The 20,665-nt window shown below is 39.5% G+C and overlaps 1 protein-coding gene across 2 annotated transcripts in view; it reads left to right on the top strand.

Moving 5' to 3' along the window:
• The window catches only part of DENND3 (DENN domain containing 3), a 118,364-nt gene that overhangs the window by 84,693 nt on the left and 13,006 nt on the right, over positions 1–20,665 (top strand). For both annotated transcript variants that reach the window (XM_069081362.1, XM_069081361.1), the window contains exons 14-19: positions 694–953; positions 4,560–4,730; positions 6,758–6,887; positions 8,986–9,093; positions 14,479–14,618; positions 19,479–19,639. In XM_069081362.1, coding sequence (XP_068937463.1) covers positions 694–953; positions 4,560–4,730; positions 6,758–6,887; positions 8,986–9,093; positions 14,479–14,618; positions 19,479–19,639 — 970 coding nt within the window. The remainder of the gene's footprint in view (positions 1–693; positions 954–4,559; positions 4,731–6,757; positions 6,888–8,985; positions 9,094–14,478; positions 14,619–19,478; positions 19,640–20,665) is intronic.

Below are 20,665 nucleotides of genomic sequence, written 5' to 3'. Positions count from 1 at the left end.
AGCTCTGTGCACAGGCCATCTCAGCTCTGTGCACAGGCCATCTCAGCTCTCCACTAGAGCATAAGAACAAAGATTTGTAACCTTTTTATTTTTCATCATGGAGCCCTTTGGCTATCTGGTGAAGCCTATGGACTCCTCAGAGTAAGAGTTTTGAATGTATAAGACAAAATACATAGAATTACAAAGCAAACCAAGTATATTGAAATAAAAATGTTGTTTTTTTCCCATCCAAATTCATAGACTTCCTCCTCCCCACCCTCAAAATCTACCAAGTCTGTGGACCCCAGGTTAAGAACCCCTGGCCTAGAATATTTAGAGATGTCATTTTCAGATTGAATGAGCCAGGACTAGTTAAAGATCTGCAGACTCAAACTAAGGACTTGGCCTACAACATTTATCAATGGTATTCTTATAAAATTACTGACTTGGGAGTACATGGACTTAACTACTGGTCATTCTAGTTCCTTACTGGAATAGAACATTTAGTGATGTCATTCTCATAGAACTACAGACTTGAGGGTATGTGGCCCCAGGTTAACTACCTGGCCTAGAACATTGAGGGATGTCATTTTCATAGAACTAGATTGACTGTAGCATTATCTTGTTGTTTTGGTGACCTTACATGGAAGTTTTGGGTTTTATAGACTGTCGTGATGGCTCTAATTTTAAGAGTAATTTCTCTTTGAAATTAAGGGCGCCAGAAGCAAATTGACCCTGAAACATTCAGAGATTTCTACAACTACTGGAAAGAGACAGAGGCAGAGGCCCAGGAAGTCAATCTTCCACCTGAGGTCATCGAGCACCTAGATAAAAATGAATGTGTCTACAAACTGTCAAGCTCAGTCAAAACAAACCTCGGAGTGGGGAAAATAGCCATGACACAGAAGCGCTTGTTCCTCCTAATGGAAGGAAGACCTGGTTATGTGGAAATTTCCACCTTCAGAAATATAGAGGTAAGAAGGGAGTCATGGTAACCTTGTCATCTTGTCTTAGCGTGAGAATAAGTCCAGTATCTTATTTGAAGTTGTCCAAAAATTGATCATAATACAGAACCATGACCACAAGGGGGCAGGAGAAACTAGAGTTCAAGAGAGAGGGGGCACCATCACTTCATGAAAGTGAATGCTAGATGATTGAACATGTATGACCTATATCAAATTGCTTCCTGTCTCATGGAGGGGGGGAGGTAAGGTAAGGAAAGAGAAAATTTGGAGTCGGTTTTTTAAATGAATATTAAAAATTGTCTTTACATGTAACTGGGGGAAAATAAAATATTAATTTCTTAAATGAGTGCTAGTTAAGGTTCAGGACAATAAGATGTTCTCTTTACCAGGGGCTAACTCTCTTCCTAACATTCAGAAGAACCTTATTCACTAGGAGCCTTCATTACTTCCCTTAGTCCTCTATTGATTTTCTCAGATTCTAACCCCTTCCCTCCTAGCAGCAGTCAAGGAGGAGGGTCCTTGAGCTAACTGTAGCAGCTGCCCCAAAAGATGTTCTTCAAATGTGAACCTGGTCACCATCAGACTCTTTCAGTGGTGGATGAGACTTGTAGTTGGGGTATGAAGAAGTGATGATGGGATCTTCCTTTAGTAGCTAGTTGGCACAATGGACAGAATACTTAGAGTCAGGAAGACCTGAGTTCCTATCCTTCCTCATATACTTACTATCTGTGAGATACTTGGAAAAGTCATCATCCCTCTGGGCTGTAGTTTCCTCATAAATAAAATCAGAACTTGACATCCTCTTAAGATCCCATTTAGCCATAAATCCATGATTCTAATGATTATTTGATGGTGTTATAGCTGCCCCTGGGTTCCTTCAAGGAGTCTTTCTTACAGAGATGGGTTTCTTCTCTCAGGTAGGTAAGACTAGCTAATCTAAGAGAGTTGGGGAACATGGAAAAAATCCAGGGGTCATTAAGACCAAGATTATCTCTATTTGTTAGCTGAGAGGTCAGAGCTAGATGTTGAACTATAAAGCAGCACCTCTCTGCCCCTCCCATTAAAGAGCCATTTTTTAAGTCCTTACTGTATACAGAGCACTGTGCCAAGTGCTGAGAATACCCATGGGAAAATAGGATGGTCTGGTCTCAAGAGGCTCACCTTCTAATGGTGGAAAACAACATATATGGAAGGTTTCAACTACAATTCAGTTGGAGGGGTCCCATGGGCCTTAAGGTGCAGCAGCAAAGGAGACAGTCATGCCCCTTCTTTAATGTAATTTCCACTAATAAAACGGTATCAGTTTCTAATGTTGAACCATTTGAGAGTGCCAAGGACTTTGGTTATAGGAATTCTCTTCAATGGGTCTTTGATAGATATGACTTTAAAACCTACAGGAACAGTGGCCAGGCTGCATCTCCAGTCCCTTCTTTGGATGATGGCTATGGGCACTGGGCTGGATGGAAGTGTTGATGTTCCCTAAGCTCTCAGGTTCAAGGCCCTGGCCTTTTTCCATAGGGGTCTGAGGGAAGATGGTGGACATGGTCAGGACATCAGTCTGACTTGCCAGGTCCATACTGCCTGCTTTCCTTCTCAGGGTGACTTGCTGCTTCAGCTAGGCTGACTTGCTTGCCTTTTGAGTGGCAGTGGGTAAGCATGGCTGCTCCCTTGTCCTCAGGACTCTTTCTACCAGAGGACGACTGTAAGGCGTGGTGGTCTGGGAACGAGAGTGTGGGAGAGCAATGCTGCCACTCCCAAGTATCCCCTGTTCATTTACCTGTTGGTGTTTATCTAGCAGTTGTTGGTGGTGGAAATGAGGAAGGTGGACCCCTCCTCAGCAATGACTGTGGAAGCTGGACTGGAAATGGGCCTGGTGGTTTGGTGGTCACTGCTATTCTCAAGACTCTTGGTTTCAGGTTACGTGATATAAAGTGGTTAGTGCACTGATATCTGGTGAGGCTTAGCAGAAGAGATAACTTCATTATGTCAAAGTGTGACATTAGTAACTAGAATTCTAGGCTTGGATTCAGGAAGACCCAGGAGTTCACATTTTGCTTAGATACTTACTAGTTGTCTGACCCTGGGACAAGATTGGATGATGACAATAACAGCCACCCTACCTCCCAGGGTCCTTGTGAGAATCAAAAGAGACGATCTATGGAAACTGACTTACAAACCCTAAAGTGAAATATCAGTGATACCTATTAGAATTGGTTTTTAGCACATTAAAGTCTTACTGTCACTTCATATGTTTCTAGTGTGCAAGCTTAATTCTTTGTTTAACAGTTATCTTTTAAATGCAGGGCTTATTCTTAATCTAACCATTTTTCTCTCCAGGAAAATTATTTATTAATGTATATGCAGAAATTTTACACTACTTATATGACTAACCACAGTGGATAAATAAAGCTCTGAATCTGGAGTCAGGAAGACCTGGCCTCATATGCTTCCTAATTGTGTGACCCTGGGCAAGTCATTTAACCTCTGTCTGCCTCATTTTTCTCAACTGTAAAATGGGAACAATAATAGCACCCTCCCTCACAGGGTTGTTGTGAGTCTAAAATGAAATAATATTTATAAAGCCCTTTGTGAACCTTAAAGTGCTATACAAATCCTTAATATTTTTGTTGTTGTTATTGTTGTTATGGGATCCAGAACTGAAAGGGACCTCAGAGGCCAGTCTTCTCAAACCTCCTAGATATCTTAGGAAGTATTTAAGTACTTAAGAAAATAAACTCTTTTAAAAAACGTTAGAAGAAATTTATTATGGGGCAGCTAGGTGACACAGTGAATAGAGTACTGGGCCTGGAATCAAGAGGACCTGAGTTCAAATCCGGCCTCATGCACTTAGCATGTACTAGCTGTGTGACCTTGGGCAAGTCACTTAACCCCAATTGCCCTGCCTTCCCTCTCCCAAAAAAAAAAAAAGAATTATGTCCTAACAACTGTTATATTCCTTATTATCATTTTCCTCTGATTATTAGAACAGCTCTCAAAATATTCTATTCTCACCTATGCCCCTCACCAGCTGTGACCTCAGCTTATCTTTTGACCTCTCTGGGGTTCAGTTTCCTTATCTGTAAAATGAGAGAACTGGGCTAAGTGACCTCTGAAATTTTTTCCCATTGTAGAATCTATGAACTCTTTGGCCACCCTTCAAGTATGTATTAGTTAATAGGTAGTAACACTGCACATCTTTAAAAATATTTCTTAATTCAAACAAAAATCTTATTTACTTTCTTCTCTGATTAGTTTAAAATTGGTATGGGTTTGGTTTTATCTTGGGAATTCAGGGGGTCAGGGGGCTGCTATGAAAGTCTACAGTACATTTGAGTGATGAAGTAGATAGAATGTCAGCCCTGCAGTCAAAAAGACCTGGGTTCAAAATCCAACCTCACACACTTCCTAGCTCTGTGACTCTGGATAAGTCACTTAACCCTGTTTGCCTCAGTTTCCTCATCTGTTAACTAGCTGGAGAAGAAAATGTCAAACCATTGAAGTGTATCTGCCAAGAAAATCCCAGATGGGATCGTGAAGAGTGAGCACAACTAATTGACTGAACAACAACAATGGAAGTCTATAATCTACCTTTTTTTCTTTCCGTCTTGATCACAGGAAGTGAAAAGTACAACTGTAGCCTTCCTTGTTCTGAGGATACCTACTCTAAAAATTAAAACTATTTCCAAAAAGGAGGTCTTCGAGGCTAATCTTAAAACAGAGTGTGATCTTTGGCACCTGATGGTGAAAGAGATGTGGGCTGGAAAGAAAATGGCTGATGATTATAAGGTCAGAGAATTTGTGGTTGGATTGTTTTTTTATCTGTTTCTTTTTATCACTGATCTCATCACATCAGTTTCTTTTGCCAGAATGTTGAACTGCTGAGCTCTTAGGCACTGTTCCCATGAAATACAGTCATTTGAACCTGATGTCCACATTGCAATCTCCTGCAGATAACCAAGCTGTTTCTGCATTAGGTCCAAATGAGGTCTTAATTATCAAAATCTTGAAAAAACCATATTGCCTGTCTGTCTCCAAAGAAGACTTGATGGCACTTGGGTAGCTACTATCTCATGTCAAAGAAAAAGCAGGAACTAGGAGAGAAGTGGGTTAGGAAACAAGATGGCAGAGACCCTACTGCTTGTGTTGGCAGCTGCCTCCTCTCCACCCCCACCTCCCAACTACTGCTTGGGCTGCCCCAATCCCATACCGGGCTGCCATTGCTCTAGTTCTGAGTAAGAGGGAGAAGTTACAAAGGAACTTGGGTGTGTTGGCTTTGGTCAAACAAGAGTAGATCTCACCTGAGTTTTTTTTTTTTAATTTTTGCCCCTCTCTGCCTTTACTTGACTGTAAACATTTAAAGTACTTGGTAAAGTCTTAAAAGTTTTTTAAGTCAACAGTACTGTACTCATTCTAAAGGACCTAATAATTGAGCTTTGCACTAAAATATACTGTGTTCCCAAATCCATTAATTGCCCATACATATAATTCTAACATTTGTTAATCTACATTTTTCTAATTAAATATATAAAATTAACTTTTGGTTTGTGGTATGTTATATATGTGATTTCTGCAGCTTGGGTACTCTTTTCACCAATACACAAGAAAGACTTTGAATGTGTGCCTAGGCTCAAAACTGTGCCTGTGATTCCAGCTAAGCACAGAGAGGTACTTGATGAAGTAATGATATTTCTGGCCACAGCTACCCACTAACTGGACAAAAACACAAAATGGCACCTACTCCATAGCCCTTTTTTTGCTTCTGTAAGTGATAGAGACATAGAGGTAGAAGAGGAGGAGAGGACCAAGAACCTCACTATTCTGTGATTCTGTATGACCTTCCAATCCAGCTGGTGAATTCTCCATTTGGTTTTATTCACTGTTATATATTTTATTTTCCATTAGTGTAGGCTGTATTGAGTTTAGAGCAAGAAAAAAAATCTAAACAAAAATCTCAAATGCACGGGACATTTCAGTCTGTGTTATTGTAATGCCTTTTAAAAGCAATAGAAATATTTTATTAATTGTTTCTATAAAAACATGTTCATTTCAACAATAACATATTAAAACACCTGCTATGTGTAAGGCATGGGGGCAGAGATAAAAAGACAAAGCAATAAATGTCCCCTTCCCTCCAGGAGCTTATAAACACTACTGAAGCACTACTCTAGCTTTACTGGAGATATTTAATCCTGGAGAATTTATCTGAATGGAGAAAGGAGGTGAGATACCCAGACTTTGTTGAATAAAAGTAATTGGGGAGGGTTAGCTGCATGGTAGGTAAGGGACTGAACTGAATAGGGTTTTAACTGGCCTAAACTTAAAACAGGACTGAGCAGAAGGAATAGGACCACTAGATTTGGAGTCAGGAAGAGCAGAGTTTTAATCCAGCCTCTAACACTCAGTGGTTGTGTTATGCTGGACAAGCCAACTGTCTGCCTCAGTTTTGTCATCTGTATAAAGGGGATGATAATCACGTCTGCCTCACAGGGGGTTAATCTTGTGAGAATCAATTGAGACAGTATATAAAAAGTGCTTTGTAAACGCAAAAGCCTTATGTAAATACTCGCTACTGTTATTACTATTATTATTATTTTATTTATGCTTTTTGTTTTTCTGTCACAGTCATGTTTAGATATGCTGTCCATGCTGACCTCATGCCATCACTCTAGTTATTATGTTTTAACTATATTACAAATTGATGTTGGATGTGGGAATGTTGTGTGAGGTGCTAATAACAACTCACCGTTATGTAGCACTGCCACCCTTATAAGATGAATAATTTAACAGTGATTTGTGGATTCTCTCTCTTCTAGGATCCCCAATATATCCAGCAAGCACTGACCAATGTTCTGTTAATGGATGCTGTGGTTGGTGCACTTCAGTCATCAAATGCTATTTATGCTGCCTCCAAATTATCTTATTTTGATAAGATGAAGACTGAAAGTAAGATGAATATTTTTGGAACAGCAATATTCAATCCTGTTTCAAATTTAATGGGCATTTTGTTACATCTTTCAAAATCATTTCCCTGATTTTCTCAAATAGTTTTCCCCCTAGGGATTGTTTAAATGGAGGAGGTTTTGAAGTGAGGAGCGATTATTTTTCCTTTTGAATTAATTTAACATCTTGTTCTTTATTTTGGCATGTAGGCAGTTTACTTGCTATTAACACTCTCTTGTGAAATGATCCACTAAAAGGTTGTCTTTGTTTATTTGTACAGCTATCAGTAGAAACTATACAAGCTCCAATGCAAATTAGCAAATTCAGCTAGAAAATAGGAATAGAAGTTGTTTCTTTTTTAAAACCTCTAATTAACTCTTTAAAGATTGTCCTAATTTGGGACAGCTAGGTGGCGCAGTGAGTAAGAGCAACGGCCCCGGAATTGGGAGGACCCGGGATCAGTTCCCACCTCAGATACTTAACACCCACACAAAAAAACTGGCCGTGTAACCTTGGGCAAGTTACTTAACTCCAATTGCTTTAAAAAAAAAATTGTCCTAATTTGCCAGAATATGGGGGCTGACCACAGGAATTCCCAAGAAGACTCAGCACTGGGAATCTCATTTCCAACAGGTCCCAGAGAATTTTGCAATGACATGCATAGCATGTGCATGAGATAGTTATTTTATGCCCATCAAGTGACTACTACTTGTACCCAGTTTGCAAGAAGGTCTCCTTTCTGTAGGAGAAGCAGAGGATCAAGGCTTTACTCTCCAGGTCATTGTGAAGAATTAAGTGTTCCTTTAAGGAGTAGAAACAGGGCTTCAGGGTAGAAAACAGAGGGGATCCAGCCCTGTTTCAGGAAGAAAGAGATATGTCAGGAGAGAAGGAAAGGGGCCTCCCTTAATTTTTGGAACAGAGTAATAGTAGAATGCACATCCCAAAGAAGAAGGTCCTGGAACCTGCTTCATCCATAGGTGCCATCACCAGAGAGGTCATCTCATTGGGTCAGAATGACCAGAGAACGGTGACTGGGGATTCTCTTCTGAGGGGTACTGGGGCCTCCTTTTGTTGGCTGGACTTAACAATGGAAAGTTTGTTATATTCCTGAGACATGGGTCTAGGACACAATGGAGAATCTTCCAGGATGTGTTTGTGTGTGTGTGTGTGTGTGTGTGTGTGTGTGTGTGTGTATGTATGTGTGTTGGGCAGTTAGGTGGCTCAGTGCATAGAGCATCAGGCCTGGTGTCAGATAGACCTGAGTTCATATCCTTCCTCAGACACTTTACTAGTCTAGTTAATGTGATTCTGGGTGAGTCATCTCACCTCTGGTTGCTTCAGTTTCCTTATCTGTATAATGGGGATAATAGTAGCACCAACTTCACTGGGTTATTGTAGGGATTGCACAAGATAATGTATATAAAGCACTTTGCAAACCTTAGACCACTATATAAATGCTAGATACTTTATAAAATTGCTGTTGTTGTTCAGTTGTTAAGTCGTGTCTGTCTTTGTGACACATAAGGGGTTTTCTTGGCAAAGATACAGAAGTGGTTTGCCATCTCCTCATCCAGTGGATTAGGCATAGGGGTTAAGTGACTTGCCCAGGGTCACAGGACTAGTGAGTAAGGTCAGACCTGAACTCAGGTCTTCCTGACTCCAGGCCCAGCACTCTATCTACCGAGCCACCTAAGCTGCCTCTTTCATAATATAAAATACAGTACTTTATATGTTATACCTTATATATTAGAATGATTAATTATTATGTTATACATTATTAATATTATAATTCTTATATAATACAAATTATTGTTATGCAAATATTACATGTCCTTTTAGCAAACTTCCTGTTTCTCTTATCTCCACATGTGGAAAAAGTGTAGTTCAGTAGAGAAAGAAGAAATCATGAGATCATTGGCTTGTCCTTCTAAGCATAGCCTAAGTCCTGTGTGCTGCAGGAGGCCTTTACCAGTTCCCCCAGCTGAGCCATCTCCATTGTCTTTGTATGCTCATCATGCCTCACATCATGTAGCAGGTGATAAATGAATGCCACTCTTGAAAACTTAGCTAATTTTCAAACCATTTGCTTCCTCTATTTTAGTGCCTATGTCAGTTCCAAAAACAACTTCAGAAACACTGAAGCATAAAATAAATCCCTCCTTAGGAGAAACTTGCCCACAAGCTGTAGATATCTTGTTATACACACCAGGTGAGTTGAGCATGGGGGGATGGGGGTTGGTAGAGGAGGTTGGCATTTTTAAACAAGCATTAGGCCATAGTTTAAGCTAAGGGCAGCCTTGGGGTGAGATGGAGAATTGGAAAGAAGTATAAACGTGGACAGGGTGGCCTGTTCTGGAGGAAGCTGTTCCTCCCTCTCTGTACATCCTCCTCTTTCCATCTTCTTGGATTCATGAAAACCTGTCTTCTCCCAGAAGACGCTGCAGTCTTAGGCACTTTCTCTAGTCCTGGTTGCTTCTTCTCTCTTAAAAATTCTGATCCATTGACCAGAAGGAAGAGTTGGAATACTCATTATTCTCCCCCCCCACCCCCGACACCACTTCCAAATCCCCTTAACTGACATTACTTAGCAACTTTTCCTCCTTTGATACTCATTTTATCTGTAACAATGATTCCCATTCATCTGCTTCATCCTACCCATATCTTGGTTGTATTAATCTGCTGACCCTTAGATTGTTCTTCCCCCCACTTTCTCAAGTTCAGCCCCTGACTCATTCTTCTTTTCCACTTAACTGGGACATCAGTGTACATGTTGATGTGCCCTCAAACATCCTGACCTACCAGTTCATCAGCCTTCCCTTCATTCTACCCCAGTCAGGCACAGGAATTATCCTACCTTTGATCTCACCATCACCAATCACTATTCAATCTACACAATCCAGAACTCTGAAAAAGTTTCTCTCAACTTCTTATATGTATCTCTTCTTCATTCATCCTAAAACTATTTGTCATGGTCATTGTGACCTCTAGTCAATCCATCCTTGCCACCTTTCCCGGTCTGTCACCTCTATTCTGACTTCAGTTTCCTCACTTTACATTCTTGAATCTATAATTAACCAGGTCAGCTTTATACTGATGTCTCCCTTTAAATGCCTTGTCCCCTAGCCTTTTGCTGCTCATGTTTTCCCAAACACCATTCTCACCATCTACTTCTGCTGAATATTGCTGAACAAAGTAACAGCAGTGCAGAATGGGTCTACCTGTAAATTTGAACCTGTCCTCTCCCATCTTCTCTGGGAGCTCTGATCATCTTTCAGTAATCTCCACTTTTTTCCCTTCACCTTGCGTGTCTTTTTTCACTGGCTCCTTGCTTGCTGACTGAAAGCATGTCCAAATCCTCCCTATACTCTGTCTTTAAAAAAACTGTCATTTGAATCTTCCATCACCTCAAACTATCCTCATATATCCTCTTTCCTATTTTTCCAGTTTTTTAAGCAAATACCTAAAAAATAGCTATCTACACTCATTCCCTCCACTTCATTGCTTCTCACTTATTTTTCAGTACATTGTAATTTGTTTCATAACCCTGCCACTCAACTGAAACTGCTCTTTCCAAAGTTATCTACAAACTCTTAATTCCTAGTTTCAGTGACCTTTTTTTCAGTTCTCATCCTTTTTTTTTTTTTTAACCTGCATCTTTTGACACAGTCAGCCTTCTTCCTGGATACTCTGTCCTGCTTATTCATATTATAGTTTCATGGGCCTCCTCTGATCTGCCTGACTGTTCCTTCTTCACTCTCTTTTGCTGATTCACCATCCATGTTTCATCCCCAAACACGGATTTCCCATCTGTGGAATCTGTGCTGGATTCCACATCTATGTGGATCTGTACTGGATCTTCTTCTCTTTTTGCTCTGCATGCTCTCTCTTGGCAATCCAATCGGTTTCCATTGGCTCCTTTGTCATCTCTACAAGGATGATTCCCAGATCTTCCCTTATCTCTTTAATGAGACATCTCTGGCTGTCTCCTAAACTTCTCTACCATATATCTCACAGACATCAACATATTCAAAACTCATCTTTCCTCATAAGCCGTCCCCTCTTTCTCACTTCCCCATTTATGTTGAGGGAACCACCATCCTTCCATTCTCCCAAGTTCAAGACTTTGGAGTCCTGTTTATCTTTTTGTTTTATCTCCCATAACCAGTCAGGCATCAAGTTGTACCGATTCTGAGTCCACAACACTTACTGCATCCCCACCAACATGACCAGCACCCTGGTTCAGCAATAATCTCCTAACTAATCTTCTGGTTTCTAGTTACCCCTTTCTCTAAACCATCATCTACACAGCCACCAAATTGATATTCCTAAAACACAGGTCTGAACATTTGACTTCCCCAATGAAGTGACTCCCTTTGTCTAGGATAAAATACCAGCTCTTCTGCTTAGAAGAAAGCTTCTCCCAGTCTGACTCCAGTGGGACTGGATCTCTGTGCCCCAGTACCTGGCACAGGGCCTTGTACATGGTGAACATTTAATAGCCATTTATTCAGGGGTGGCCAGGTGCTGCAGTGAGTAAGAGCGCTGGCCCTGGCGTCGGGAGACCCAGGATCAGTTCCGGCCTCAGATACTTGGCACCCACACAAAAAAATAACAGGCTGTGTAACCTTGAGCAAGTTACTTAACCCCAATTGCTTTTAAAAAATAATAATAAAATAACCATTTATTCTGGGGTGGCTAGGTGATACAGTGAATAGAGCACCAGCCCTGGAGTCAGGAGGACCTGAGTTCAAATTTGGACTCAGACACTTAATACTTACTAGCTGTGTGACCTTGGGCAAGTCACTTAACCCCAATTGCCCTGCCTTCCCCCCTCCAAAAAAAAAAAAAAGAAAAAGCCCCACTTATTCATAGTATCATAATACCCTAGATTTAGAGCTAGAGTGACCTCAGTTGTCAGTAGGTCCTACCTTTCCTCTTTAGAGTTGGATAAACTAAAATTCAGAGAGACAGAACATCCCCCAAGTTAACAGGGACTGAAGGGCAGAGCTGGAATTCAGATGCAGATTGTCTCACTCCAAATCCAGTGTTCTTTTCTCTGTTGAACTGTTGAAGGCTAACCCTCTGTACATGATAGATACCACAATGCTTCTTGCTGTCTCTTTAACAAGTTGGCCTCAGGTACCTGCTGTCTTTGTGACCCAGGGCACATCTGCCTCACTCTCCTCAGTTATAAAATGGGAATAATAATAGCACCTAGCTACCTCCCAGGATTATTGTGGGGATCAAATGAGATAATATTGATAAAGTGCTTTGTAAACCTTAAAGCACTATAAAATATAAATGATGATGGTGATGATGAAGGAAACAAGTGAAAATCAGTATGCGTGTAGCAGAGTCCTTGAGGTGCATTCAAGGACACTTTTATAAGCTGTGACTTTGTCTCTCATTTTGCACATATGTGCCACATCCAACAATTTGAAAGGAAACTTTTTCAGATCCTTGTGACATGATACTATAAAAGATTATCAAAAGAGTCACAGAATGTCACAGTTGGAAGTGACCTTAGTGGTCATCTGGTCCACTGTTTGTCCCCTTGCAGCTCCTATTCATTGCTCTTATGCCTTCTTATTCCCAAGAAGGGTGATTTATTGTGTTGTTCAGTTGTTTTTGGCTATGTCCATCTCTTCATTGACCACATTTGGGGTTTTCTTAGCAAAGATACTAGAGTGGTTTGCCATTTCCTTCTCCAGCTCATTTGACAGATGAGAAGTTGAGGCAAACAGAGTTAAGTGGCTTACCCAGGGTCACACAGTTAGCAAGTGTCTGGGGCCATATTTGAACTCAGAAAGATGTATCCTGCAACTCCAGGATCAACACTCTGTCCACTGCACCACTTTGCTGCCCAATAAGAATAATGCATGACCACAATCAAATAATTGCTAGGTCCCTCACAGTAAGTCCAGCCAAGTCTTCTTTTTTCCAGGCTAACCATCTTCATTTCCTTAACTGATTCTCGTTTGGTTTGATCATAAAACTCTATCATTCTAGCTATTTCTCTTCTGGCTCCTCTATAGCTTATGAGTGCCTTTCCTAAAATGTGATGGCCAGAACTGAACACAGTACTCCAGATCTGACTGGGCTGAGGTTATCACCACCATAGTCCCGGACACTCTGCCTCTCTTAATGCAGTCAGACGTTTTATCAGCTTTCTTAGCTGTTATATCACACCTTTGGCTCAGTAGTCTGACAGGGTCAACTAAAATGCCTAGTGCTTTTTCAGATAATCTGTCCAGATAAACATGCTCCCCCCATATTCTCCTTGTACAGTTGATTTTTGAACCCAGTTTACTCATCTACAAAATAAAACATTAAACTAAGTGATTTTTTTAGATTATTTTCCAGTCCTAAATTTTGCAAGTGATAGGTTTTATCCGTGTATTAAATCTGACTACCCTCACTCACATTTCATTTTCTTTTTTTAACTAACAATATGTTTCCCTGGTAAACGATGCATTTGTGTACTTGTGATTCTTAAACCCCAGATTCTCCTTTTCTTCTTCTCTCCCTGCTCCAATCCACTCTTCATTGAGCCACTAAAGTGATTTTCCTAGATCGCAGATCTGTTCATGTCAATCCTTCCTACTCAGTAAACTACAGTGACTCCCTCTTTTCTTCAGGATCAAATACAAAATATTCTATTTGGCATCCAAAGCCCTTCATAACCTAGCCCTCCTATCTTTCCAGTCTTCTTACACCTTATTTCCAACATATGCTCCTTATTCTATTGACACCAGCCTCCGGCCTGTTCTATGAACGAGACACTTCATCTTTTGACTCTGGGCATTTCACTTGCTATACCCCCAGGCCTGGAATGTTCTCCCTCCGCAACTCCACCTACTGACTCCCTGGCTTCCTTCAAGTCCCAAATAAAATCCCATTTTTAATAGGAAGCTTTTCCCAACCCTTCTTCATTTCAGTTCCTTACCTCTGTTAACAATTTCCTATTTACAGTGAGTAAGAGCGCCGGCCCCAGAGTTGGGAGACCTGGGATCGAATCTGGGCTCCGATACTTAGCACCACACCCAGAAATAACTGGCCGTGTAACCTTGAGCAAGTTACTTAATCCCAATTGCTTTAAATAATAATAATTTCCTATTTATCCCCTATATAGCCTGTTTGTATATATTTGTTTGCATGTTGTCTCCCCCCTTAGAATGTAAGCTCCTTGAGGACAGGGACTGTCTTTTACCTCTTTTTGTATCCCCCTCCCCTTAACACAGTGCCTGGCACATAGTAAATGCTTAATAAATGTTGATTGATTGAACATGGCAGAACATAAATACCTGCAGCTGCCTTTCCAAGCAGAATCACCATGAAGTTAACAACCTTCCTTTCTTTTTATCTCATGACTAATCATTTTCTCTCTTAGTAATGAACAAGATTTCAGAAAGAGACTTGGGAAGTAGAATAAAAGAGAAACCTGATTTTGGTCTTCTTTTTAATTAAAAAAAATTGATGGATTCCTACCTCTTAAAAGATTTGCTTATGAAAAAATCATTTAGTATTTTTATTTTTGTGTAAACTGCAGTGATAATATTCTCTTGATGTTTCTGGATTGATTTCCTTTTTTTAGGACATCTTGATCCAGCAGAAAAGATTGAAGATGCTCATCCCAAACTGTGGTGCGCTTTAAGTGAAGGCAAAGTGATTGTGTTTGATGCATCCTCCTGGACAATTCATCAGCAGCCCTTTAAAGTAGGCACTGCTAAGTTGGTGAGTAACAAGGGGGGCATATTCTTCCCCACCTACTGTCCTCTCCTCATGCCTACTTTCCACCTTGTCAGCATTTCTTCTCTCAAATTCTAGAAATTTTAGATTAAGGTCCCAGTATGAACTAGCCTTAGTTTGTAGAGAAACCAGATCCATTTTACTCCAGAATATTAGAATGACTGTAAATAGCCATTGCTTTCTGTTCTGGCCAGAAACTTTGAGGGTCTTCCCTTCCCAGGTCGATATTTTTGTGAGAATAAATTAGGCCATCATTTGTCTCAATTCTTACCTGGTTCGTAGTTATTGACTGGGCATTGCCCCAGACAGACTGAGACCTGGGTGAGACTTTCATTTAGAAAGGCCAAGGTCACCCACTGCATCCTGGACCATTGTCACTCATCCTTACATTTGTCCTGCCTCTGGACTTTAATGACTCAGGAGCAGAGAGTGAGGACTTTAGCCTCACTGAAATCCAGTTTGAACACAAGTCGAGACATCGCCCTCATGATGTCATTGGTCCTTCTCAAGAAAGAAGGATGAACAACAATAACAAAAGCAACAACGTGCTGATATTCCACAATACCATATGATTCATTTTAATTTACTGAGTCATCAAACTTAAATCTGAAATACTTTGGTTCACTAAATTGGCTTCATTATACCCTTGTTTTTGTTGTCTAGTCATTGTGAGATGCATCCAACTCGTGATCACCTCATTTGGAGTTTTCTTGCAAGGATACTGGAACGCTTTGCCGTTTACTTCTCCAGCTCATTTTTCAGATGAGGAAAGTAAGGCAAACAGCGTTAATAGACTTGCCCAGGGTCCCAGAGCTAGTAAGTGTCTGAGGCCAGATTTTAACTCAAGTCCTCCAGATTCCAGGGCCAACACTCTATCCACTGCACCACCTAACCGCCCAAATAAGAGGGCTTTTGTTGTTGTTCAGTTGTGTCCAACTCTTCATGGCCCAATTTTGGGGTTTTCTTGGCAAAGATACTGGAGGGGTCTGCCATTTCCTTCTCCAGCTCATTTTACAGATGAAGAAACTGAGGCAGATAGGGTTAAGTGACTTGCCCAGGGTCATACAACTAGTAAATGTCTGAGGCCAGATTTAAACTGAGGAAAATTAGTCTTCCTGATTCCAAGCCCAGTGCTCTATCCTTTGCACCATATTAGCTCATATGTATATTGTATTTAATAAATGCTACGAGTCACTTTTTCACAAAAACCCTGTGAGGCAGATGGAGAAAATGTTGTTACCCTATTTTACAGGTGAGGAAACTGAAGCATGGAGAGGTGAAATGAAATCATTTTCCTAGTTACACACCCAGTAAGTGTGGGAGTTGAGATTCAAATCTAAGGCTTCCAACTCCATGTCTGGCATTCTTTCCACTCTGCCAAGTACTGATGAATACTCTGAGAGGCCAAAACCTAAAGATGGGAAGCCAGGTGGCATGGTGCGTAGAGTGCTGGACTTTAAAAGCCATGAAAACCTCAGTTCAAATCTTGCGTCGATCACCTCCTCACTGTGTGACCCTGCTCAGGTCACTTAGCGTCTTTCAGACTTAGTTTCCTCATCTGTAAAATGGAAATAATAATAGTCCCTACCCCCACAGGATTGTTGGGAGGATAAAATGAGATGGCATATATAAACCACTATGCATATTTTTCTCTCCAGTAATTTTAAACAGAAACTTAAATTACTTTTACATGCTTTGGGGATTAAATCTCAGACCATTTCCAATCAAATTCACAAATAGAGCAATCATCTCATGAATGCGCAGCATCAGTCTTTTGTGTTATCAGACTGTGTCCCATTTTTTTTTTTTTTGGTATTTTACTGTCTTGAATGCTAAGAATAATTGCTTGTCTTCTAATTTGAAGACTCATCTTTGATAATTTAATGAATCAGATCCTTGCTCTTCTCTTGGTCCCAGGCATAGAACGTTGGCCAGCATACCCAAAGACTAGAATTATCATTAGTCCTTCTTCTTTCTCTCCCACAGTCCCTCACTGTTAGCTTGTTAACCTTAGAGAAGTCATGTCATCTTTTTAGGTCTCATCTTCTCCATCTCCTTTCCCTCAGGGAAGAGCCAATGGTAATATCCATCCTTGAGTGGGCTGACACATTGGGTGAATCAAATCTACTCTCTGCCACCCATGCTTTTGGTAGTAAGTTGACTGTTTAGGGATGTATGTTAAATAGCATTGGCTATTTAATTATGTTAATTCACACCAGTAATAAAGGCAAAAACCTACCACCATTAAAAACATGTGTAATAAAAGAAACAAGACCACAACCTTCCTGGAGGGCTTCTGGGACTCTTGGGCTGCCATTTAAGAACTACACTAAACTAGCAGTGCATTAGGCAATTATGGACTTCCCTGACTCAAAAGAGTTCTGACAACCCAGATTTAACCGCAGAGTAATCTCATTAGTCATAATGAATTTGCATTTTCAGCAATTGTAGTTGTGAGTACAGTGGGGAGGTGGGGCAGGTGTTGTCTCTTGGACCCATCAGTCCTTGATGTAACCAAAAATTTGACAAAAATAATAGATAAGTGAACAGCAGTAGCATGCTACTAATTAAAAAAAAAAACATGGCAGGAATATTAATAGTTATTAGGCTCCATTTTCTCCAGATCTGGGTTATACCATTGATTACAAGTTGGATGCTTGGAAAACATCAGCTATTTCTGGCCAAAAAAGCCTTGTCAAATTTTTTATCACAACATGATATTTTTCCCTATCCAAGTTCATAAACCTTCCTGTAAACCATCCACAGATCCCAGATTAAGAACACCTTGTTTTAAGTCTTCTTTCTATTGGCTAAACATCTCCATTTCTTTGAAATGACCTTCATATGCCACAATCTCAAGTCCCTTCACTAACCTGTTTGCCTTCTGGATATTCCACACTTGTGCAGTATCCCAGCCTGTGGTTTCCCCATTTTTGTAAAGAAAGGAAGGACTTGAATTTTCTCTAGTCTTTCCCAGGCTAAACTTCTTAGAAAGAACAAGATTCTGGCAGGCAGAGGCAAGGAGGGTAGTGAATTCCAGGTATGAGAAGACAACTTATTCATTGAAAATTTTCTAGATAAATATGAGGTTGTATGTGTTGAAGGGGACTGAATGTGTACATTATATTACATGTTAAGAAAATATACTCTTGGACTGATGCAAAGTGAAATGAGCAGAACCAGGAGAATATTGTATATAGTAACCATAGTATTGTAATGATGAGTAGCTGTGATTGACTTAGCTATCCTCAGCAGTACAATGATCTAAGACAGTTCTGAAGAACTTATGATGAAAAATGCTATCCATATCCAGAGAAAGAACTGATGGAGTCTGAATGTAGATTGAAGCATACTTTTTTAAACTTTCTTCATTTTTCTTGTTTTTTTTTCCTTGTTCTGTGTTTTCTTCCACAACATGGCTAATATGGAAATAAGTTTTTTGTGACTTTACATGTATATCAGATTGTTTGCCTTCTCAATGAGGGGGGAAGGGAAAGAGGGGTGGAGAGACTTTTAAAAACAAATATTAAAAATTATCTTTATATGTTATAGGGGGAGACAGAATATTAAATAAATATATTTTTAAAACCAAGAAAATATATTTGTGGGAGGCATTCTAAGAACCATAAAGTCAGAGAGTTTTTGAGTAAACATCTACAGGAAAAGGAAGAGAAGAGAGAAGGTTGTGGGAAAAGTATACTACAAATCAGCTGGACAGAAGAATAGATAAGAAGCTTAGGAAAATGGACAACAAGCTTGACACAGACACATGATACAGTGGTGGAAGGAGACTTCATCTGGACAAATGTTGGAGTGTTCCTTTCTTTCACTTGTTCCTCCCACCCCAAAATCTTGCCTTAAGAGTATAGTAATTAATGACTTGGTATCAAACTGGAAGGAAGTCTTTATTTGAATTTTCCAGAAATTTGTAGTTGACTCTGTTGCATTTAGTATTTTTATTACTTAGATTATTCATTACTCAAGCTAATATCAGTTACTTAGGCAAATTGCACGATGGCACATGTGCTATATTTATAAGTAATACAAAGTAGAGACTTTATGTGACATTCAGGATTCAAAAAATCCTTGGTTAGCTAGAAGTTTGGACTCAGTCTCTTAAGATGAAATATAATAATGATTAATATAAAATTTTACATTTGGTGTAAAAAAAATCAGCTTCACAAGCACAAAATGGGAAGAAAACCAAGCTCACAATCTGCCTATTATTCTTGATTCTCTCTTACCATACACACACACACACACACACACACACACACACACAGCCAATTAATTGCTGGGTGATTCTACCTTCTCAGTATCTTTCATATACAGCTCCTTTGACACCACAGCCACTCTGTTATAAGCCCTCATAACCTCATGCCTAGACTATTGAAATAGCTTGCTGCCGGGTGTGCCTACCTCAACTTTCTCCCCACTCCAGTTCATGCTCCAATCAACTGTTAAAATAATCCTCCCAAATATATAGGTCTGACTGTCTCACTCTCATATTCAGTAAACTCCAGTGCCTTCCCCCTGTTTCCATGATCAAATTTAAAAATCATATTGTCTGTATTAGTAGATAGTAACATCATGGACCAGAAAACTGAAATGATTCCATTTACTATAGTCCTTTATAAATGGTTAAGTTAAAAGTAGTATTTTATTGGTTTCCATAATTTGCATCTATTAATACTATTTAATACAAGTTAAAAAGCATTCATTTTTGAACATTTGTTTTAAAGTTATAAAATCAGACAAAAATTTTGAACCCATATTTCTAAAATAAGATACAGTGTTCAATTTTTTCATGTGTTAAGGAAATTCTCAATCCTTTGCATCTTGCAGAATTGCATGCTTATGGCAGAACAGAATCAAGTTTGGATCGGCTCTCAGGACTCCATTATTTACATTATTAACATTCATAGTATGTCCTGTAACAAGCAACTCACTGATCATCGTTCCAGCATCATGGATTTAATTGTAGGAGATGGCAACGAGGAATCTAGGTAAAGTAAGGATGAAGAAGTGAAATAAGTGGTGTGTCTTTTAATAAGAAACAAAATTTAAAAAAAGAAAAAAGTTTTAAAATCTGTTTCTGGAAAGAGATCATAATCTGAGTTAAAATTGTCTTCATGGCTATAAAAATAGGCAGCAATTTTTTGAATGACATTTTTTCCCTTTGCCAACAAATCTCAGAATTTTTAGTTCTATTAGGACCTTAGATCATCTAATCCAGTAGTATCAAATTCAAATAGAAATGCATCTCTATGAGCTGCATATCGATTTAGGAAACTGCAAATTAACATTATCTGTGCCTTAGTGTATTTTTATGTATTATGTTGAACATTTACCAGTTACATTTTAATTTAATTCAAGAGTGCTACAATTTTGACACCTCTAATCTAGTCCAACCCCGATATTTCACAGATAATTCTGAGGCCGAGAAAGATGAAGGGACTTGTACAAATCAATAGCAGAGCCAGATACAAAGAAGCCCAGTAACTTGATAACCGTTCAGTGCTATTTTGACAATGTAACACTTAACTTCCTTCCCACCATGATACAGTCCTGTCTTCATTTTGAATAATAGAAGGTTTGTTCATATGAGTTCACTGACTAGAAGTTATTAGCATGAAAATAAAACAAAAACAGGGTGAAAAGGTAATGTATTGTCTTAATTAGAATCTAATCCTGTAAGGCTCGTTTTGGGAGCATCTGGCTATTGTTCATGTTAAAAATTAAACTTCAAAGTTATAAATTATATTTTAGCTTTTCAGTTATTCAAGGTTTTGTTTGTGTAGCCTGGAATGTGTGAACTTGTTTTTTTAAAAATGTTTTTTTATAAATATGTTTCAATACAATCCTTTGTAATCCTCTCATATTTTGTTTTATACATTTATAGCATGGCTCTGAGAAGGACCTCGTAGACTTTACCAGATGCCAGAGGGGTCTGTGACACAAAGAAAATCAGAATTCTTATATTAGTGGAAGGGCCCTCTACTATCTGGTGTCAGATAACTAAGAAGGCCTGA

Source organism: Petaurus breviceps, unplaced genomic scaffold (genome assembly GCF_028583685.1).
Source record: "Petaurus breviceps papuanus isolate PSGF00001 unplaced genomic scaffold, PetGlider_PUasm1.0 98, whole genome shotgun sequence".
Lineage (NCBI taxonomy): Eukaryota > Metazoa > Chordata > Mammalia > Diprotodontia > Petauridae > Petaurus > Petaurus breviceps.
Note: the sequence above shows the minus strand (reverse complement) of the source record. Positions and strands in the feature narration are given on the sequence as shown.